The sequence below is a fragment of the Scyliorhinus torazame genome, chromosome 2 (assembly GCF_047496885.1).
Source record: "Scyliorhinus torazame isolate Kashiwa2021f chromosome 2, sScyTor2.1, whole genome shotgun sequence".
In the NCBI taxonomy this organism is placed as follows: Eukaryota; Metazoa; Chordata; class Chondrichthyes; order Carcharhiniformes; family Scyliorhinidae; genus Scyliorhinus; species Scyliorhinus torazame.
Window position 1 is genome coordinate 64,737,420 of NC_092708.1, and position 20,650 is coordinate 64,758,069.

Genomic DNA, 20,650 nt, shown 5'->3' on the forward strand with positions numbered 1-20,650 from the left:
TCATAGTCCCAGAACATCACTGGAGGAATTAATCAGAAGTGTCCTTTGCGTAACCGTTCCATAAGACATAGGAGAAGAATTAGGCCACTCGGCCCATTGAGTCTGCTCCGCCATTCAATCATGACTGATATTTTTCTCATTCTCCTGCCTTCTCCCCATAACCCCTGATCCCCTTATTGACCTATCCATCTCTGTCTTAAAGACACTCAGTGATTTGGCCTCCACGGCCTTCTGCGGCAAAGAGTTCCACAGATTCACCACCCTCTGGTTGAAGAATTTCCTCCTCATCTCGGTTTTAAAGGATTGTCCCTTTAGTCTGAGATTGTGTCCTCTGCTTCTAGTTATTTCTCTGTTTCCCAGCTACTTCATCCATCATAAAATCAGGATTGGAGCTGTTCACTGTATTCATCTCCATTCACACCTCCTCCATAGAACCATAGAAAGGTTATGGCACAGAAAGAGGCCATTCAGCCCATAGTGACTGCACCAGCCAAAAAAAAAAGAGAAAAAAGAAACTAGCCTCTCATTTTAATCCCACTTTCCAGCACCAAGTCCAATACCATTCCAGATGACAGCAGGTCTGGATAACATCAAGAGCTGGACTGACAAGTGGCAAAATAACAATTAAACCCATGGTTAAGTAACACCTCAGTTTTAAAATCCTTATTCTATCTTTCAAATTTCTCCATAGCCTCACTCGTACCTATCTCTATAATCTCTTACTGTCCTGCAACCCATGTGTTACTCCAGTTCTGGCCTTGTGCATTTTGAATCTTAATCAAAAGATGTGAAATTCTTTCCTTAAACATCTCCAGCTCTCCAAGGTGGGAGCAGATCGGTGGGGTATCTTTGTTGAGCTGGTTATGTACAGCCATGTTGGCTGGTTTGAACAACATAGAACATACAGTGCAGAAGATGACCATTTGGCCCATCGAGTCTGCACCAACCCATTTAAGCCCTTACTTCCACCCTGTCCCCTTAACCCAATAGCCCCTCCGGGTTTGGAGTTGTGTTTCTGTCCATTGTGTTAATATATGAATGCCGCAATCAAATATCTTTCAAAAAAAAAAAACCTCTCCAACTCTCTAACGCTTTCCTCCTTAAAGACACTGCATAAACTCACCGCTGGCCAAGCTTTTTGTCACCAGCCTTCATTACCTCCTTAGGGGGTTCTGTGTCAAAATTAGTTTTGCGAATGTTCTTGTGAAGAGCCTTGGAATATATTACAATGTGAAAAGGCGCTGTATAAATACAAATTGCATATCTAACAGGTGACATCCAACTCAACTAAGAGAAACGCCAGTCACCGCTTTCTCTGACCTTCAATGGGATTGCAATGACCATATCCTCCACTTTCAAGAATTGGGAGGGGGACAGGGAAGGTGGGGGGATGCTGATCACCATTGACCAGAAGCAGAATTAGACCAGCCATCAGTGAGGACGACAAAAGGAACAATGTAATGGGAACCTTCAAGTTAATCGCTAAGTCACCACCCTGAACTGGACATAGTTTGCCGTGTGAAATGAAATTATATGAAAATCGCTTATTGTCACAAGTAGGCTTCAAATGAAGTTATTGTGAAAAGCCACATTCCGGCACCTGTTCGGGGAGGCTGGTACGGAAATTGAATCCGCGCTGCTGGTCTTGGTCTATTTTACAAGCCAGCTATTTAGCCCACTGTGCTAAATGTCACTACATATTTTAGAATTCACTGCCTGCTTCCATTGTGAAAGCCCATCTTTAATTGCTCTGCAAACGATTGGCGATGCAAAGCACAACAAAGCTGCAATGCTTTGCATCGCCAATCGTTCGCAGAACAATTAAAGATGGACAATTAATTAGCTCTTGCCATTGTACCCCACATTCTAGATATGGAGGGGAAGCGGTAAAGGTTTGGGCTTCAACCAACAGTTTTGTTCAGTGAACAGTTTCTGTAAGAAGACAAATGTTGCTTGGGAACCGAGCCCCATGTCTTACTGGTCTCTGCATGACTGAGTGGGCGCAACCCAGGTCTCATGGATAACCCCAATAATGGTAAGCTACTTACTGGAGAACATGTAAGATGCCATAAATTTATCAATTAAGAAATTGAAGCTTAAATATTTTCTTTCCGCCCTTGATAAAGTGACCAATGTGTCCCACGCTACCATAATTCCAATCTTAAACCATAACTTACTAAGGAATTCTTCTTCTCATCAATTTAAAAAAAAATATTTATTTATTTTTTAATATAAATTTGAGTACCCAATTCATTTTTTCCAATTAAGGGGCAATTTAGCACAGCCAATCCACCTAGCCTGCACATCTTTTGGGTTGTGGGGGCAAAACCCACGCAGACACGGGGAGAATGTGCAAACTCCACACAGACAGTGAGCTGGCATCGAACCTGGGAATTCGGTGCCGTGAGTCTGCAGGGCGAACCCACTGTGCCACTGTGCTGCCCACTCTCATCAAGAATTAATGGTTGAGACTTCCGGGTGCGGCGATGACCAGCTGAGTCGCACGTTTCGGCAGCTCCCGGTGAAACGGACTTTTGGGCTCTTGATAGGAGCCCCAACGGCAATTTTGACAGCTAAAAACAATGCGCGGTAAACCAGAAGGGGATCCCCCTGGATACGGATGAAAAAAGGAGAAAGTGGCCGGATTGCAGTGGATCCTTTAGAACGGGGGCAAGGAAGGCAAGCAAAAACCAAGATGGCGTCGGAAGGTGGCAGTTTAACATGGGGCCCTGAACAACAAGAGTTCTTGAAATGCTGTGTGGAAGAGCTCAAAAAGGAAATGAAGAAAGAGCTGTTGGCCCCGATACTACAGGCGATCGAAGGGCTAAAGGAGGAACAAAAGACCCAGGAGCGGGAGCTTCGGGTCGTGAAGGCAAAGGCAGCCGAGAATGAGGATGACATACAGGGCCTGGTGGTGAAGACGGAGACGCATGAGGCACATCAGAAACAATGTGTGGAAAGGTTGGAGGCACTGGAGAACAACGCAAGGAGGAACAACCTGAGGATTCTTGGTCTTCCTGAAGGTGCGGAGGGAGCGGACGTCAGGGCATATGTGAGCACGATGCTGCACTCGTTAATGGGAGTGGAGGCCCCGGCGGGTCCGTTGGAGGTGGAGGGAGCATACCGAGTGATGGCGCGAGGACCGAGAGCAGGAGAAATTTCCAGAGCCATAGTGGTGAGATTCCTCCGTTTTAAGGATAGAGAAATGGTCCTTAGATGGGCAAAGAAAACTCGGAGCAGTAAATGGGAGAACGCCGTGATCCGCGTTTATCAAGACTGGAGTGCGGAGGTGGCGAGAAGGAGGGCGAGCTTTAATCGGGCCAAGGCGGTGCTTCATAAAAAGAAGATAAAATTTGGAATGCTGCAACCGGCAAGACTGTGGGTCACATATCGAGGGAGGCACCACTACTTTGAGACGGCGGATGAAGCGTGGACTTTTATTGTGGAAGAAAAACTGGAATGAGCGGGTTATTAAAAAGAATGTTTGAACAAAGTGGTGGGGCGAATGTGGGGGGCGAAGAGGGGGGTTAAAAAGGGGGGGAAAGAGGAGTTTTATATACTAATCCTGCGATATGGTAACTTTTCTCTCTTCCACAGGTGGTGATGGGGGGAGGAGGGGAGGTGGAGGAGATGGGGCGTTGGCCATTGGGGGCGGGGCCAAGGGAGAAGCGCGGGCTTGGTTCCCGCGCTATGATAATCATGGCGGGAATAGAGAAGCAGGAAGGAGGGGGCGTCGCACGGTGCGAGCCGAGGTCACGGGGGGAAGCCGAGGTCGGCCAGAGTTTGCTGCCTTCTGGGAGCAACATGGGGGGAGTAATTACGCTAGCGGGGGATCTAGCGGGGGGGGGGGGGGGGGGGGAGAATTACTGGGTGTTGCTGCTGCTGGGGAGAGGGGGGAGCTGGTATGGGAGGGGATGGGCGGGAGGGCACCGCCTGGGGGAGATACAGCTGCGTGGGAACCGGGTGAGGAGCTGGAAAAGGGGATGGCTAATCGACAAGGGGGGGGGGGTAGGAAGCCCCCCAACCCGGCTGATCATGTGGAACGTGAGAGGGCTGAACGGGCCGATAAAGAGGGCACGGGTACTCGCACACCTAAAGAAACTTAAGGCAGATGTGGTTATGTTACAGGAAACACACCTGAAACTGATAGACCAGGTTAGGCTACGCAAAGGATGGGTGGGGCAGGTGTTCCATTCGGGGCTAGATGCAAAAAACAGGGGGGTGGCTATATTAGTGGGGAAGCGGGTAATGTTCGAGGCAAAGACTATAGTGGCGGATAACGGGGGCAGATACGTGATGGTGAGTGGCAAACTACAGGGGGAGACGGTGGTTTTGGTAAACGTATATGCCCCGAACTGGGATGATGCCAATTTTATGAGGCGGATGCTAGGACGCATTCCGGACCTAGAGATGGGAAAGCTGATAATGGGGGGAGATTTTAATACGGTGTTGGAACCAGGGCTGGATAGGTCGAAGTCCAGGACTGGAAGGAGGCCGGCAGCAGCCAAGGTACTTAAAGATTTTATGGAGCAGATGGGAAGTGTAGACCCGTGGAGATTTAGCAGACCTAGGAGTAAGGAGTTCTCGTTTTTCTCCTATGTCCATAAAGTCTACTCGCGAATAGACTTTTTTGTGCTGGGAAGGGCGTTGATCCCGAAGGTGAGGGGAACGGAGTATACGGCTATAACCATTTCGGATCACGCTCCACACTGGGTAGACTTGGAGATAGGGGAGGAAACAGGAGGGCGCCCATCCTGGAGAATGGACATGGGACTAATGGCAGATGAGGGGGTGTGTCTAAGGGTGAGGGGGTGCATTGAAAAGTACTTGGAACTCAATGATAATGGGGAGGTCCAGGTGGGAGTGGTCTGGGGGGCGCTGAAGGCGGTGGTTAGAGGGGAGCTGATATCAATAAGGGCACATAAAGGGAAGCAGGAGAGTAAGGAACGGGAGCGGTTGCTGCAAGAACTTTTGAGGGTGGACAGACAATATGTGGAAGCACCGGAGGAGGGACTGTACAGGGAAAGGCAAAGGCTACATGTAGAATTTGACTTGCTGACTACGGGCACTGCAGAGGCACAATGGAGGAAGGCACAGGGTGTACAGTACGAATATGGGGAGAAGGCGAGCAGGTTGCTGGCACACCAATTGAGGAAAAGGGGAGCAGCGAGGGAAATAGGGGGAGTGAGGGATGAGGAAGGAGAGATGGAGCGGGGAGCGGAGAGAGTGAATGGAGTGTTCAAGACATTTTATAAAAAATTATATGAAGCTCAACCCCCGGATGGGAGGGAGAGAATGATGGGCTTCTTGGATCGGCTGGAATTTCCCAAGGTGGAAGAGCAGGAAAGGGTGGGACTGGGAGCACAGATCGAGGTAGAAGAAGTGGTGAAAGGAATTAGGAGCATGCAGGCGGGAAAGGCCCCGGGACCGGATGGATTCCCAGTCGAATTCTATAGAAAATATGTGGACTTGCTCGCCCCGGTATTGACGAGGACCTTTAATGAGGCAAAGGAAAGGGGACAACTGCCCCCGACTATGTCTGAAGCAACGATATCGCTTCTCTTAAAGAAGGAAAAGGACCCGCTACAATGCGGGTCCTATAGACCTATTTCCCTCCTAAATGTAGATGCCAAGATCCTGGCCAAGGTAATGGCAATGAGAATAGAGGAATGTGTCCCGGGGGTGGTCCACGAAGACCAAACTGGGTTTGTGAAGGGGAGACAGCTGAACACGAATATACGGAGGCTGTTAGGGGTAATGATGATGGCCCCACCAGAGGGGGAAACGGAGATAGTAGTGGCGATGGATGCCGAGAAAGCATTTGATAGAGTGGAGTGGGATTATTTGTGGGAGGTGTTGAGGAGATTTGGTTTTGGAGAGGGGTATGTTAGATGGGTGCAGCTGTTGTATAGGGCCCCGATGGCGAGCGTGGTCACGAATGGACGGGGATCTGCATATTTTCGGCTCCATAGAGGGACAAGGCAGGGATGCCCTCTGTTCCCATTATTGTTTGCACTGGCGATTGAGCCCCTGGCGATAGCGTTGAGGGGTTCCAAGAAGTGGAGGGGAGTACTTAGAGGAGGAGAAGAACACCGGGTATCTTTGTATGCGGACGATTTGCTACTATACGTGGCAGACCCGGCGGAGGGGATGCCAGAAATAATGCGGATACTTGGGGAGTTTGGGGAGTTTTCAGGGTATAAATTGAACATGGGGAAAAGTGAGTTGTTTGTGGTGCATCCAGGGGAGCAGAGTAGAGAAATAGAGGACCTACCGTTGAGGAATGTAACAAGGGACTTTCGTTACCTGGGGATCCAGATAGCCAAGAATTGGGGCACATTGCATAGGTTAAATTTAACGCGGTTGGTGGAACAAATGGAGGAGGATTTCAAGAGATGGGATATGGTATCCCTGTCACTGGCAGGGAGGGTGCAGGCGGTTAAGATGGTGGTCCTCCCGAGATTCCTCTTTGTGTTTCAGTGCCTCCCGGTGGTGATCACGAAGGCTTTTTTTAAAAGGATTGAAAAGAGCATCATGGGTTTTGTGTGGGCCGGGAAGACCCCGAGAGTGAGGAAGGGATTCTTACAGCGTAGCAGGGATAGGGGGGGGGGGGGGGGGGGCGGCTGGCACTACCGAGCCTAAGTGAGTATTATTGGGCGGCTAATATTTCAATGGTAAGTGGATGGGAGAGGAGGAGGGAGCGGCGTGGAAGAGATTAGAGAGGGCGTCCTGTAGGGGTACTAGCCTACAGGCTATGGTGACAGCCCCATTGCCGTTCTCACCGAGGAACTACACCACAAGCCCGGTGGTGGTGGCTACACTGAAGATTTGGGGACAGTGGAGACGGCATAGGGGAAAGACTGGAGCCTTTGGGGGGGTCCCCGATAAGAAACAACCATAGGTTTGCCCCGGGGGGAATGGATGGGGGATATGGAATGTGGCAAAGAGCAGGAATAACGCAACTGAAAGATCTGTTTGTGGATGGGAAGTTCGCGAGTCTGGGAGCGCTGACCGAGAAATATGGGTTGCCCCAAGGGAATGCATTCAGGTATATGCAACTGAGGGCTTTTGCGAGGCAACAGGTGAGGGAATTCCCGCAGCTCCCGACACAAGAGGTGCAGGACAGAGTGATCTCAAAGACATGGGTGGGGGATGGTAGGGTGTCAGATATATATAGGGAAATGAGGGACGAAGGGGAGACTATGGTAGATGAACTAAAAGGGAAATGGGAAGAGCTGGGGGAGGAGATCGAGGAGGGGCTGTGGGCAGATGCCCTAAGCAGGGTAAACTCGTCGTCCTCGTGTGCCAGGCTAAGCCTGATTCAGTTTAAGTTATTACACAGGGAGCATATGACTGGAGCACGGCTCAGTAAATTTTTTGGGGTGGAGGATAGGTGTGCGATGTGCTCGAGAAGCCCAGCGAATCATACCCATATGTTTTGGTCATGCCCGGTACTACAGGGGTTTTGGATGGGGGTGACAAAGGTGTTTTCAAAAGTAGTGGGGGTCCGGGTCGAACCAAGCTGGGGGTTGGCTATATTTGGGGTTGCACAAGAGCCGGGAGTGCAGGAGGCGAGAGAGGCCGATGTTTTGGCCTTTGCGTCCCTAGTAGCCCGGCGCAGGATATTGTTAATGTGGAAAGAAGCCAAGCCCCCGGGGGTGGAGACCTGGATAAATGACATGGCAGGGTTTATAAAGCTAGAGCGGATTAAGTTTGTTCTAAGGGGGTCGGCTCAAGGGTTCACTAGGCGGTGGCAACCGTTCGTCGAATACCTCGCAGAAAGATAGATGGAATGGAAAAAAGAAGGCAGCAGCAGCCGCCCAGGATCGGGGGGGGGGGGGGGGGTGGGGGGAGGAACCAGAAGGACTCTCAGGGTTGTTAATATATACTGTATAATATGTATAGGTCGTTGCGACAGATAATTATATATTGGACTGTTAAATTATATTTTTGGAGAGTGTTACTTGTGATAAGACAGTTGCCAATTAGGGTTAGTTTTCATTTTTGTTATTTATTATCTATTCATTTTTTGTTTATAAAATAGGTCATTGTTATTTGTGTTGTTATAATATTGTGTAAAGGATGCACAATGTACTGTGTTGGTTGACCAAAAATTTTCAATAAAATATTTATTAAAAAAAAAAAGAATTAATGGTTGAGTGCCTCTGGTGCCTACGATAAATGCTGGAATAGAATACCCTTCTCCCTAACACTATTGAAATTAAATCCCCAAAACCATCACTTCCAAAGATTAAAATGACTAAACTGGCTTCTGACAAATTTAATAAATTAAGTTGACAACAGTTTAAGGCAATTAAATAAAGAACTGTACTGTTCAGGAGACTAGTGTACATCAAACAGAATGAAAATTCTACATTCGGCAGAAAGGTATCTGTCAATATTACTCATGATAATGGTGGAGTCTGCAGCATTGACGCACTCAATAACCAATTAGTGCAAACGCTAAGAATCCTGGATTTAAAAAAAACATAATTGTTTGATAAAAATATTACCTTCGTTTTGTATAAAATCCAATCCAAAATTGAATGCATGGGCCAACGGTAGCTGAATCAAGAATGCCCCTTGAATTTAGCTTTGACTACATCCAAATTCTTGGTTTTGTACAAAGATTCCACGATACAGTACGTTATCAATATTGTTACTAATATCCACCTGATCAGTGATGATAGGAAAGTTACCATCCCAAAACTATATGCATGTATATTTATACATATATAAACAAATTACACAATAAATCGTTGCTATGGCGAGTCTCATGTACTTATCGTGAACCTTTATAATTCCTGTGTGAAAGTACATAATTTTGAGGATGGCTGCAGCATCCAGCTAGTTTTGCAGCTGGTCATTTTTATGGATTTTTGCTGTAGTCCTGGCAATTTCTAACATTTGAACTTAATTTGTCCAAAATGAGTTTGAACTGACTACCCCTAGAAAATATACCACAAGAATTGAAGCAATTTTGCGAAGGGTGCCATTATTTATGTGTCAACAAATGCTAACTGGGTAAAGCCATCATAAAAACATAATTATAACAGAATCTACAAAGAAGTTACATGCAGAAATTATTACTACAAGATTAGATAGCGTACAACATATCTGATCAAACAAGTTGCTAACGAACAAATAGCAATTTATTCCAATTTGATAGATAGAAAAGGCTGCTGTAGACAACAGAAAATAAACTATGATCGATGGGCAGCATGGTAGCACAGTGGTTAGCACAGTTGTTTCACAGCTCCAGGGTCCCAGGTTCGAGTCCCGGCTTGGGTCACTGTCTGTGCGGAGTCCGCACATTCTCCCCATGACTGCGTGGGTTTCCTCCGGTGCTCCGGTTTCCTCCCACAGTCCAAAGATGTGCGGGTTACGTGGATTGACCATTTTAATTTGCCCTTAGTGTCCCAAAAAAAAGGTTAAGTGGGGTTACTGTGATGGGGTGGAGGCGTGGGCTTGAGTAGGGTGCTCTTTCCAAAGGGCCGGTGAAGACTCGATGGGCCGAACGGCCTCCTTCTGCACTGTAAATTCTTTGATTCTATGAAACCTCTGTTTAAAGCAAGGTGAGAGGGTATCATTCCATCAAGGTGATGCAAAACTGTGACATTTACCTCGGTATCATTTTGAACCTGTAAAATTACTAATTCCTGATTATGTGGAGTTTGGACATTTGCTAATGCACACAGCTATGCTAAAAATTATTTTAAAAATATTTGAACATTAATTTATCACAAGCAGCTAAGATTCACTTTTACAATCTTTTTTAAAAAAATGCTTCACTAAAACATAATAAAAAAGCATCAGGAGCATCATTTTGTGTCATATAAACAGGTTTGAATCTCTCACCTATAAAGAATTGGCCGAACTGAGAACATGCCAAGAACTAGGTTTTGGATCACCTTGACCGCATTCAAAGCCAAGGACTGATTCTCATCCTCAGTGTACAATAATTTTTATTAAATTACCAACAAGTACAGAACATACAGGAATTAAGAGGAGTAGGATACTCGGTTCCTTGGGCATGCTCTGCCATTCAATAAAATCTTGGCTGATCTGACTGTAACCTCAATCCTACATTTCTGCATACCCCTGATAACCTTTCACCCCCTTGGTCATCAACAATCTATCTAGGTCTGCACAGCTCTGATATCTCCTGAGATCTCCAAAGGCCTTGAAGAAAATACCTTTTTCTTTCTCTCCACACCACAAACAGCTAGAACCTGCCAGAAGACCAGACCATACGGCGGAATGGATGGAAAATCCGCTCTTAAATTCTCCGGCAGAAAATTCAAAATTTATTTCAGCGAGACTGAAAGCCAATCTGGTAGAGGTCAGTCAAGTGAAAATGACCATCCCAGGGGAAATTCTACAGCCTGTGGGTTCTAATTGAAGACACAAACCAGAAGGTCCGATCCAACCGGTGGGTTTCAACACTTTGCGTCCCGGGAAGCTAGCCGTCAACAAAGACTAATGATAATAATCTTTATAAGTGTCATTAATAGGCTTACATTAACACTGAAATGAAGTTACTGTAAGAATTCTCTAGTCGCAACACTGCCCAATTCACCTAACAAGCGCATCTTTCAGGACTTGTGTGAGGAAACCGGAGCACCCAGAGGAAACCCACACAGACACAGGGAGAACATGCAGAGTCTGCACGGACAGTGATTCAAGCCGCGAATCGAACCCGGGTCCCTGGCGCTGTGAAGCAACAGGGCTAACCACTGTGCGACCGTGCCGCCAACCTCAGCAGCGAATATACTTATCTCACGTCCCTTTTAATGCCCATTATTTTGACCCTTCTCTACCTCACTGTGTGTCTGTTTTGTCTATATGTGGTTGGAGGGTGGGATGATAAAAGGGGGAGTAATTAGATTAGCAGACCGTTGTTCTATTATCACCAGTACGTGCTCATCTCTTCTCTTGTTATAAATAAATAGTTAGTAAGTTTTATTTACAAATCTGGTGCCTGTAAGCCATTGGAACAGTCCAAGGGTCAAAAATCTCACAAAATATATACAAGTTATTGGTTAATTCACTTATGTTGGGACTCCAGGGCCTGTGGGGCTGGAATTGACCATGCACTGGCCCAGGGTATTGTTACACCTCACTCTTCTAAATTCCAGTGGATACAAGCCTAACCTGTACAACCTTTCCTCATAGGCAATCCGCTCATTGCTTTTATTGGTCTAGTAATCTCTGAACTGCTTCTAAAGCATTTATATCTTTCCGTAAATAACGAGACAAATAATGTTTCCAACTATCCAGATGTGGTCGACCAATGTCCTGTACAACTGAAGCATAACCTCCCTATTTTTGTTATCAATTCCCCTCACAGTAAACAATAATTTTCCTAATTACTTGCTGTACCTGTATACTTGCCTTTTGTGAATCATGCGCTAAGAGGCCACAAAGCTTTGCAATCTTTCACCATTTAAATAATAAGCTTTTTCTAATTCTGCCTGTCAAAATGGACAATTGCACATTTGCCCACATGGTACTTCTTCTGCCATATTTTTGCCCACTCACTTAACCCATCTCAGTGTATTTAAAGCCTCTTTACACCCTTTTCACAATTAACTTTCCTACCTATCTTTGTGTCATCAGCAAATTTAATAACCATACCTTTGGGTCCCTTTATCCAAGTTATTTATATGAATTGTAAAATGTTGAAGCCCCAGCACTGATCCCTGTGGCACACCACACGTCACACTATGCCAACCAGAAAAATACCCATTTGCAACATCTCTGTTTCCTATTAGCTAGATAATCTTCAATCCATGCCAACGTTACCCCAACATCATGAGCTTTTATTATCCACAATAACCTTTGACGTGGCATCCCATCAAATGCCTTCTCTAAATCTAAGTACAGTACATCCATCCACTCCCCTTTAACCACAACGGGTTGCAGTGCTCTAACTGTGAGATTTCGGAGATCCGTGGGAGATGTGGTACTTCCAGTGTTCCGGTCGACTACATCTGCAGGAAGTGAAACCAATGGCAGCACCTCACAGACCGCGTGGTTTGCTTGGAGAAGCAGTTGGATGCACTTAGGAGCATGCAGGTGGCGGAAAGCGTCATAGATAGGAGTTATAGAGACGTGGTCATACCCAATGTGCAGGCAGGGTGACCGCTAGAAAGGTCAGGCAGTCAGTGCAGGAATCCCCTGTGGCTGTCCCCCTCTCCAACATGTATACCGTTTTGAATACTGTTGGGGGGGATAGCCTATCAGGGGCAAACAACAGCAGCCAGAATAGTGGTACCACAACTGGCTCTGTTGCTCAGGAGGGGAGGGCAAAGTGCAGGAGAGCAATAGTTATGGGGGACTTTATAGTAAGGGGCACAGAAAGGCCCTTCGGTGGATGTGAAAGTGACTCCAGGATGATATGTTGCCTCACTGGTGCCAGGGCAAAGAATGTCTCTGAGCGAACACAGGACATTCTGAAAGGGGAGGGTGAACAGCCAGAGGTTGTAGTACACATAGGTACTAACGACATAGGCAGGAAGAATGATGAGGTCCTGCAGAAGAAGTCCAGGGAGTTGGGCAATAAGCTAAAAAGCAGGACATCTAGGGTTGTAATCTCAGGATTACTCCCTGTGCCACGTGCCATTGAGGCTCGAAATAGGAGGATAGTGCAACTAAATACATGGCTAACCTGGTGGTGTAGGAGGGAGGGTTTCAGATTTCTGGACCGCTGGGTTCTCTTCCAGGGCAGGTGTGACCTCTACAAGAAGGACGGGTTGCATCTAAACTGGACAGGCACCAATATCCTGGCTGGGAGGTTTGCTGGAGTCACTTGGGAGGATTTAAACTAGTATGGCAAGGGGGTAAGAAGCAGAGCGCTAGCTTAGAAGGTTAATAACTGAAAGGGAAATAGAGAACAAAAATAAGAGAACCTCACTCTGTTTGCTCAAACGCAGTGGTTTGAAGTGTATTTGTTTCAACTCCAGACATATAGCGGGAAAGGCAGATAAACTTAGAGCACTTTTTAGTACTTGGAATTATGATGTTGTGACTATCACAGAAATCTGGTTAAAGGAAGGGCAGGATTGGCAGCTGAACATTGGAGGTTACAGATGTTTCAGGAGAGATAGAGGAGAGAGAGCTGTAAAAGGGGTGGGGAGTAGCATTACTGGTGAAGGAGAATATTATAGCCATACTGCGGGAGGACACCACGGAGGGTTCATGCAATGAGGCAATCCGGGTAGAGCTCAGGAACAGGAAGGGGTCAATCACAGTGTTGGGGGTTTATTATAGGTCCCCCAACTGCCAGCGAGAGATAGAGCAGCAAGTAGATAGAGAGATTTTGGATAGGTGCAAAAGTGACAGAGTTGTTGTGGTCGGGGATTTTAGTTTCCTCTATATTGATTGGGACTCACTTAGTGATAGGGGTTTGGATGGGGCAGAGTTTGTAAGGTGTATCCAGGAATGCTTCTTGATGCAATATGTAGATAGTCCAACGAGGTAAGGGGCAGAACTGGGTCTGGTATTGGGGAATGAGCCTGGGCAGGTGGTTGAGGTTTTAGTAGGGGACCATTTTGGGAGTAGTGACCACAATTCCGTAGGTTTTAGGATGTTTTGGATAGGGATGAGGGTAGCCCTCGAGTTAAGTTGCTAAACTGGGGAAAGGCAAATTAATTTAACATGAGACAGGAATTGAAGAATTTGGATTGCGTGCGGCTGTGGTTAACATGAGACAGGAATTGAAGAATTTGGATTGCGTGCGGCTGTTGGATGGTAAATCGACATCGGACATTTGGGAGTCTTTCAAGCGACAGTTGATTAGAATTCAGGAAAGTTACGTTCCTGAGAGAACGAAGGATAAGTATGGGAAGTTTAGGGAGCCTTGGGTAATGAGAAAAAGAATAAGGAGACTTTTGTACTAGCTAAAAGGGGGCGGGGGGAGGGGACAAAAAGAGAGTAGGAAGGTACTTAAGCAGGAAATTAGGAGGGCTAGAAGGGGGTCATGAAAAGTCCTTGGCAAGTAGTATTAAGGTGAATCCAAAGCCTTTTAATCATATGTAAAAAGCAAGAGTGTGGCCAGGGAAAGGACTGGACCACTTAAGGTCAGTGGGGGGAATCTATGAGTTGAGCCAGAGGAAGTGGAGGAGGTACTAAATGAGTATCATAGAATCTACAGTGCAGGAGGCCATTCAGCCCATCGAGTCTTTGAAAGAGCACCCTACCCAAGCCCACATCTCCACCCTATCCCATAACCCAGTAACCCCACCCAACACTAAGGGCAATTTTGAACATTAAGGGCAATTTAGCATGGCCAATCCACCTAACCTGCTCATCTTTGGACTGTGGGAGGAAACCGGAGCACCCAGAGGAAACCCGCACACACACGGGGAGAACGTGTAGACTCCGCCCAGACAGTGAACCAAGCCGGGAATCAAAGCTGGGACCCTGGAGCTGTGAAGCAATTGTGCTAACCACCATGCTACCGTGCTGCCCTTTGCATCAGAGTACTTTGCATCAGTGTTCACCAAAGAAAGGGACTTTGCTAAAAAAAGATGATTCTTGGGTAGGGTGTGTGAACATATTAGCATAGAAAAGGAGGGCAGCACGGTGGTGCAGTGGTTAGCATTGCTGCCTCACGGCGCTGAGGTCCCAGGTTCGATATCGGCTCTGGGTCACTGTCCGTGTGGATTTTGCACATTTTCCCTGTGTTTGCGTGGATTTCACCCCCACAACCCAAAGATGTGCAGGGTAGGTGGATTGGCCATGCTAAATTGCCCCTTTAATTGGAAAAAATTAATTGGGTACTCTAAATTTTTTTTTAAAAAAACATCGAAAAGGAGGAGGTATTGGGTCTTTTAAAAGATATTAAGGTAGACAAGTCTCCTGGCCCAGAGGGAAGCAAGGGAGGAAATTGCTGGGGCCTTGACTGACATTTTTGTATCCTCATTGGCTACAGGTGAGATCCCAGAGGACTGAAGAATGGCTAATGTGGCACCGCTGTTTAAGAAAGGTAGCAGAGATAATCCTGGAAACTATAGGCCGGTGAGCCTCACGTCGGTAGTAGATAAATTATTGGAGAGAATTCTAAGGGACAGGATTTATACGCATTTGGAAACAAATGGACTCATTAGCGATAGACAGCATGGTTTTGTGAAGGGGAGGTCATGCCTCACTAACTTAATTGAGTTTTTTGAGGAGGTGACAAAGATGATTGATATAGGGAGGGCGGTGGATGTTGTTTACATGGACTTCAGTAAAGCCTTTGACAAGGTGCGTCATGGCAGACTGGTATAAAAGGTGAAGTCAGAGGTGAGGTGGTAAGATGGAGACAGAACTGGCTCAGTCACGGAAGGCAAAGGGTAGTAGAAGGTTGTTTTTCTGAATGGAAGGTTGTGACTAGTGGTGTTCCACAGGGATATATGCTGGGACCTCTGTTGTTTGTAGTATACATAAACGATTTGGAGGAAAATGTAGCTGTTCTGATTAGTAAGTTTGCGGATGACACAAGGTTGATGGAGTGGCAGATAGTGTTGAGGACTGTCAGAGGATACAGCAGGACATAGATAGATTGGAGACTTGGGCCGAGAAAGGCAAATGGAGTTTAATCCGGACAAATGTGAGGTAATGTATTTTGGTAGGTCTAACATAGAGGGGAAATATACCGTATATGGTAAAACTCTTAGGAATATAGAAAGTCAGAGAGATCTGGGCGTGCAGGCCCACAGATCTTTGAAGGTGGCAACACAAGTGGACAAGGTAGTCAAGAAAGCATACAGAATGCTTGCCTTCATTGGACGGGCATAGAGTATAAAAACTGGCAAGTCATGCTACAGTTGTATAGAATCTTGGTAAGGCCACACTTGGAATATTGTGCACAGTTCTGGTCGCCACACTACCAGAAGCATGTGGAGGCTTGGGAGAGGGTGCAGAGGAGGTTTACCAGGGTGTTGCCTGGTCTGGAGGATGTTAGCTATGTGGAGAGACAGAATAGACTTGGACTGTTTTTATTAGAAAGACGTGAATGCGGGGTGACCTTATAGAGGTCGACAAGATTATGAGGGGCATGGATAGAATGGATGGGCAGGCACTCTTTTCCAGGCTGGAGGGGTCAGTAACCAGGGGGCATAGGTTTAAGGTCCATGGAGCAAAGTTTAGAGAGGATGTGCGAGGCAGGTTTTTACGTGAAGGGTGGCGAGTGCCTGGAACGCGTTGTCAGGGGAGATTGTGGAAGTCGATACATTAACAGCGTTCAATAGGCATCTTGACAAACACATTGATAGGATGGCTATACAGGATACGGCACAAGGAAGTGCTGAGCGTTTTGGCAAAGGTTGGTATCATGACCACTACAGGCTTGGAGGGCCGAAGGGCCTGTTCCTGTGCTGTATTGTTCTTTGTTCACAGCAAATCTGACTCCTTCAAAGAACTTTAATAAATTGGTTGAACATGATTTCCCTTTCACAAAACCATGTTGACTCTGCCTGATTGCCTTGACTTTTTCCCCCAATTGCCCTGCTATATCATCTTTAATAATGGCTTTTAACATTTTCCCTCTGACATATGCTCGGCTAACTGGCCTGTAGTTTCCTGCTTTCTGTTTCCCTCCCTTTTTGAATTAAGGAGTTGCATTTGGTAATTTCTAATCTAATAAGGACTTTCCCCAAATCCAGGGAATTTTGAAAAATTAAAACCAGTAAGTATATGAAGATCATGGCTGTATATGAAAAAAGCATTACATTGCAGTCTGCAATAGAGTATAGAACACAGAACAGTACAGCACAGAACAGGCCCTTCGGCCCTCGATGTTGTGCCGAGCATTGTCCGAAACCAAGATCCATCTATCCCACTCCCTGTCATTCTGGTGTGCTCCATGTGCCTATCCACTAACCGCTTGAAAGTTCCTGAAGTGTCCGACTCCACTATCACAGCAGGCAGTCCATTCCACACCCTAACCACTTTCTGAGTAAAGAACCTACCTCGGACATCCCTCCTATATCTCCCACCCTGAACCTTATAGTTATGCCCCCTTGTAACAGCTACATCCACCCGAGGATATAGTCTCTGAACGTCCACTCTATCTGTCCCCCTCATCATCTTATAAACCTCTTTTAAGTCGCCTCTCATCCTCCTCTGCTCCAAAGAGAAAAACCCTAGCTCCCTCAACCTTTCCTCATAAAACCTATCCTGCAAACCAGGCAGCAGCCTGGTAAATCTCCTTTGCACCCTTTCCAATGCTTCCACATCCTTCCTATAGTGAGGTGACCAGAACTGCACACAATACTCCAAATGTGGTCTCACCAGGGTCATGTACAGTTGCAGCATAACCCCGCGGCTCTTAAACTCAAGCCCCCTGTTAATAAACGCTAACACACGATAAGCCTTCTTCATGGCTCTATCCACTTGAGTGGCAACCTTCAGAGATCTGTGGACATGAACCCCAAGATCTCTCTGTTCCTCCACATTCCTCAGAACCCTGCCGTTGACCCTATAATCCGCATTCAAATTTTTTCAACCAACATGAATCACCTCGCACTTATCAGGGTTAAACTCCAACTGCCATTTTTCGGCCCAGCTCTGCATCCTATCAATGTCTCTTTGCAGCCGACAACAGCCCTCCACCTCATTCACTACTCCACCAATCTTGGTGTCATCAGCAAATTTACTGACCCACCCTTCAGCCCCCTCCTCCAAGTCACTGATAAAAATCACAAATAGCAGATTATGGATAGGTGTGGAGGTCTCAGGGTAGTTGTCATGGGTGACTTTAACTTTCCAAATATTGATTGGAACCTCTGTAGGTCGAACAGTTCGGATGGGGCAGTTTTGGTACAGCGTGTGTAGGAGGGTTTCCTGACACAATATGCGGATAGGCCGACACACTTCACCAGCAGTATAGATCTAAAGCAACTGAATACTACACATTTGGTTGCTATATACACTCAAGTCACCTTCCCCACATTAGCTTGTGGGCAAAACCGATGACTCAAATATACAATGCACCATTACTTACCCAGGAATGACAAAAAAGTAATTTGATTTTGTTACTCCAATACATAGAGAAAGACCAGAAGGTTGAGTGGAGGGAATCACTGCTTGGGTGCAGACTGCTGTTCAGTCCAAATAGACATGAGAGTAGGACCAGCCAAGGAGCAAATCTCTAGGTTGAACTGTAATACCATCCATCACAAATACCCCACAATAAAATGATTCCAACACCACACTTTGTCTCCAAACAGTGCATTAAATTGGAAATCATACATACAATGAGATACAATATGTGCAATTATACATCGCAACAAGAGGAACAGAATCCAGAGGGAAAAATTGATCTCTTTTAACAAACATCTTTTTTGCTGCCAAGATATTTAACCACTACAAATAATTTTGGTTTTCAAAGCTATTATTAATGGGGATCCTGAAGTGATTACAAACACATTAGTTAACACTGTCATATGTAAATACAGTCAGCTTGATTAAATCATTTTCTATACTCCATTCCTCAAAACCTCTTTGATTAAGACTGGTAGAATAACAGACATATTATGCATTAACCATTTTGAACTAAAACTTACCACTTCATTTTATCATTCGGCCCAGATGAAAAAGTTGAACTCTTTAACACTTCGCCCATTTCTTCTCGACAAAAGCTGAAGTTATTGATGGTCCACATGTAAGAGAATTTTACCACTTTTACCTAAGTATTAACCAGAAAAGGAATTGGATGTAAATAATAAGAAATAAAAGAATTCAATCAAAAACATATATACACATTCATCAAGAACAGGACAAAAGGAAGCTACAAAACATATATAGATACGTTAAATAAGTGGGCAAAGACCTGATAAATAGAGGATAATATGGGAAATTGTCCATTTTGGCTGGAGAAATAAAAAACATATTAATTAAATGGTGAGAGATTGCAGAGCTCTGAGATGCAGAGGGATCTCGGAGTCCTGAGTACACAAATCACAAAAGGCTAGTACGCAAGTCATTTGGAAAGCTATTAGAATATTGGCCATTTAGTGCAAAGGGAACTGAATACAAAAGTAGGGAGGTTATGCTTCAGTTTTACAGGGCATTGGTGAGGCCACATCTCTAGGACTGTGCACCAAGGGCAATTTAGCATGGCCAGTCCACCTAACCTGCACATCTTTGAACTGTGGGAGGAAATCGGAGCACCCGGAGGAAACCCACGCAGACACGGGGAGAACGTGCAGACTCCGCACAGACAGTGACCCAGCCGGGAATCGAACCAGGGACCCTGGAGCTGTGATAACCACTATGCAACGTGCTGCCCATTATCTGGGCTAGGTGAGAATGTGGAGTTGAGGTTACAATCAGATCAGCCATGATCTCATTGAATGGTGGAGCAGGCTTGAAGGGCTAAGTGGCCTACCCCTGCTCCTAATTCATATGTTCATGTATACATAGACTGAAAAATAGACTGTTAAAGGATTGCCCAGAAAATGAACAGTGATGTCTCACACCAGAAGTGGAACAAAGGCACTATTCCACTGTTCCTAATGACTACTTCATTTTCACAACAAAAACTCTCTCTAATAAATGCACGTCAAGCAGAATTCCAATCTGGAATTTTCAAGCTTTATCAAAAAGCTTGCAGGACATCGTAAGCCTACAACAAAATCAGCAAAAACTAGGAACAAATGCTTGTAAAATAATAGGGCGGGGGTGGGCGGAGTTTGTTTGAAAATAAACATTAAGTCACAAAATGTGAAGGAAATCTAACACCCCTCCCAAAATGAAATACGGATGTTGAAACTTCTCAGATTATCTGTAATATAATCGCCTGAGAGGGTCATTTGAACTTTAAAGCTCAAGGAAAAAGAAAGAGAGATAAATAGATTATTGCAGTGATAAAAGTATTAGGACAATTCCACTTGTAGGAAAAACTAGAACCAGAGGACATAATCGCAGACTAAAGGGACAATCCTTTAAAACAGAGATGAGGAGGCATTTCTTCAACCAGGGGTGGTGAATCTGCGGAACTCTTTGCCGCAGAAGGCTGTTGAAGCCAAGTCACTGAGTGTGTTTAAGACAGAGATAGATAGGTTCTTGATCAATAAGGGGATCAGGGGTTATGGGGAGAAGGCAGGAGAAAGGGGATGAGAAAAATATCAGCCATGATTGAATGGCGGAGCAAACTCGATGGGCCAAGTGGCCTAATTCTGCTCCTATGTCTTATGGTCTTAAGGTATAAATATGATAATTTGTTAAAGAATGGGTGAAATCAGGATACTGTCACTGCAGGCCACAATTGCCATGAATTCAGTTTATCTTTACAGAAATTTAGAGAGTCAAGATGCTGACCTTTAGAAAGCATTAGCATCCAATTGTCAAAAGATTCTCATTGCTAAACAATATGAATGAACACAAGGGGCGGGATTCTCCCCACCCGGCGGGGCAGGCCGTATCAGCACCGAGGAGTGGCGTGAACCACTCCGCCACTCCGGCGTCGGGCCGCCCGGAAGGTGCGTAATCCTCTGCACCTTCAGGGGCTAGGCTGGCGCCGGCGGGGTTGGCGCCGCGCCAGCTGGCGCGGAATGGCTTGGCGTCGCACCAATCAGTGCTGAAGGGCCTCCGTGAGTTGGCGCATTCGCGGGAGCGCCAGCGTGTGCTGCCGTCATCCCAGCGCATGCGCAGGGGGAGTTCT

General features: G+C 45.9%; 1 protein-coding gene across 10 annotated transcripts in view; it reads right to left on the reverse strand.

The window, feature by feature from the left end:
• LOC140388150 (speckle-type POZ protein-like A) overlaps positions 1-20,650 on the reverse strand; it is a 392,296-nt gene that overhangs the window by 101,066 nt on the left and 270,580 nt on the right. For all 10 annotated transcript variants that reach the window (XM_072471935.1, XM_072471910.1, XM_072471926.1 and 7 more), the window contains one exon: positions 18,552-18,673. In XM_072471935.1, the coding sequence (XP_072328036.1) occupies positions 18,552-18,673 (122 nt within the window). The remainder of the gene's footprint in view (positions 1-18,551; positions 18,674-20,650) is intronic.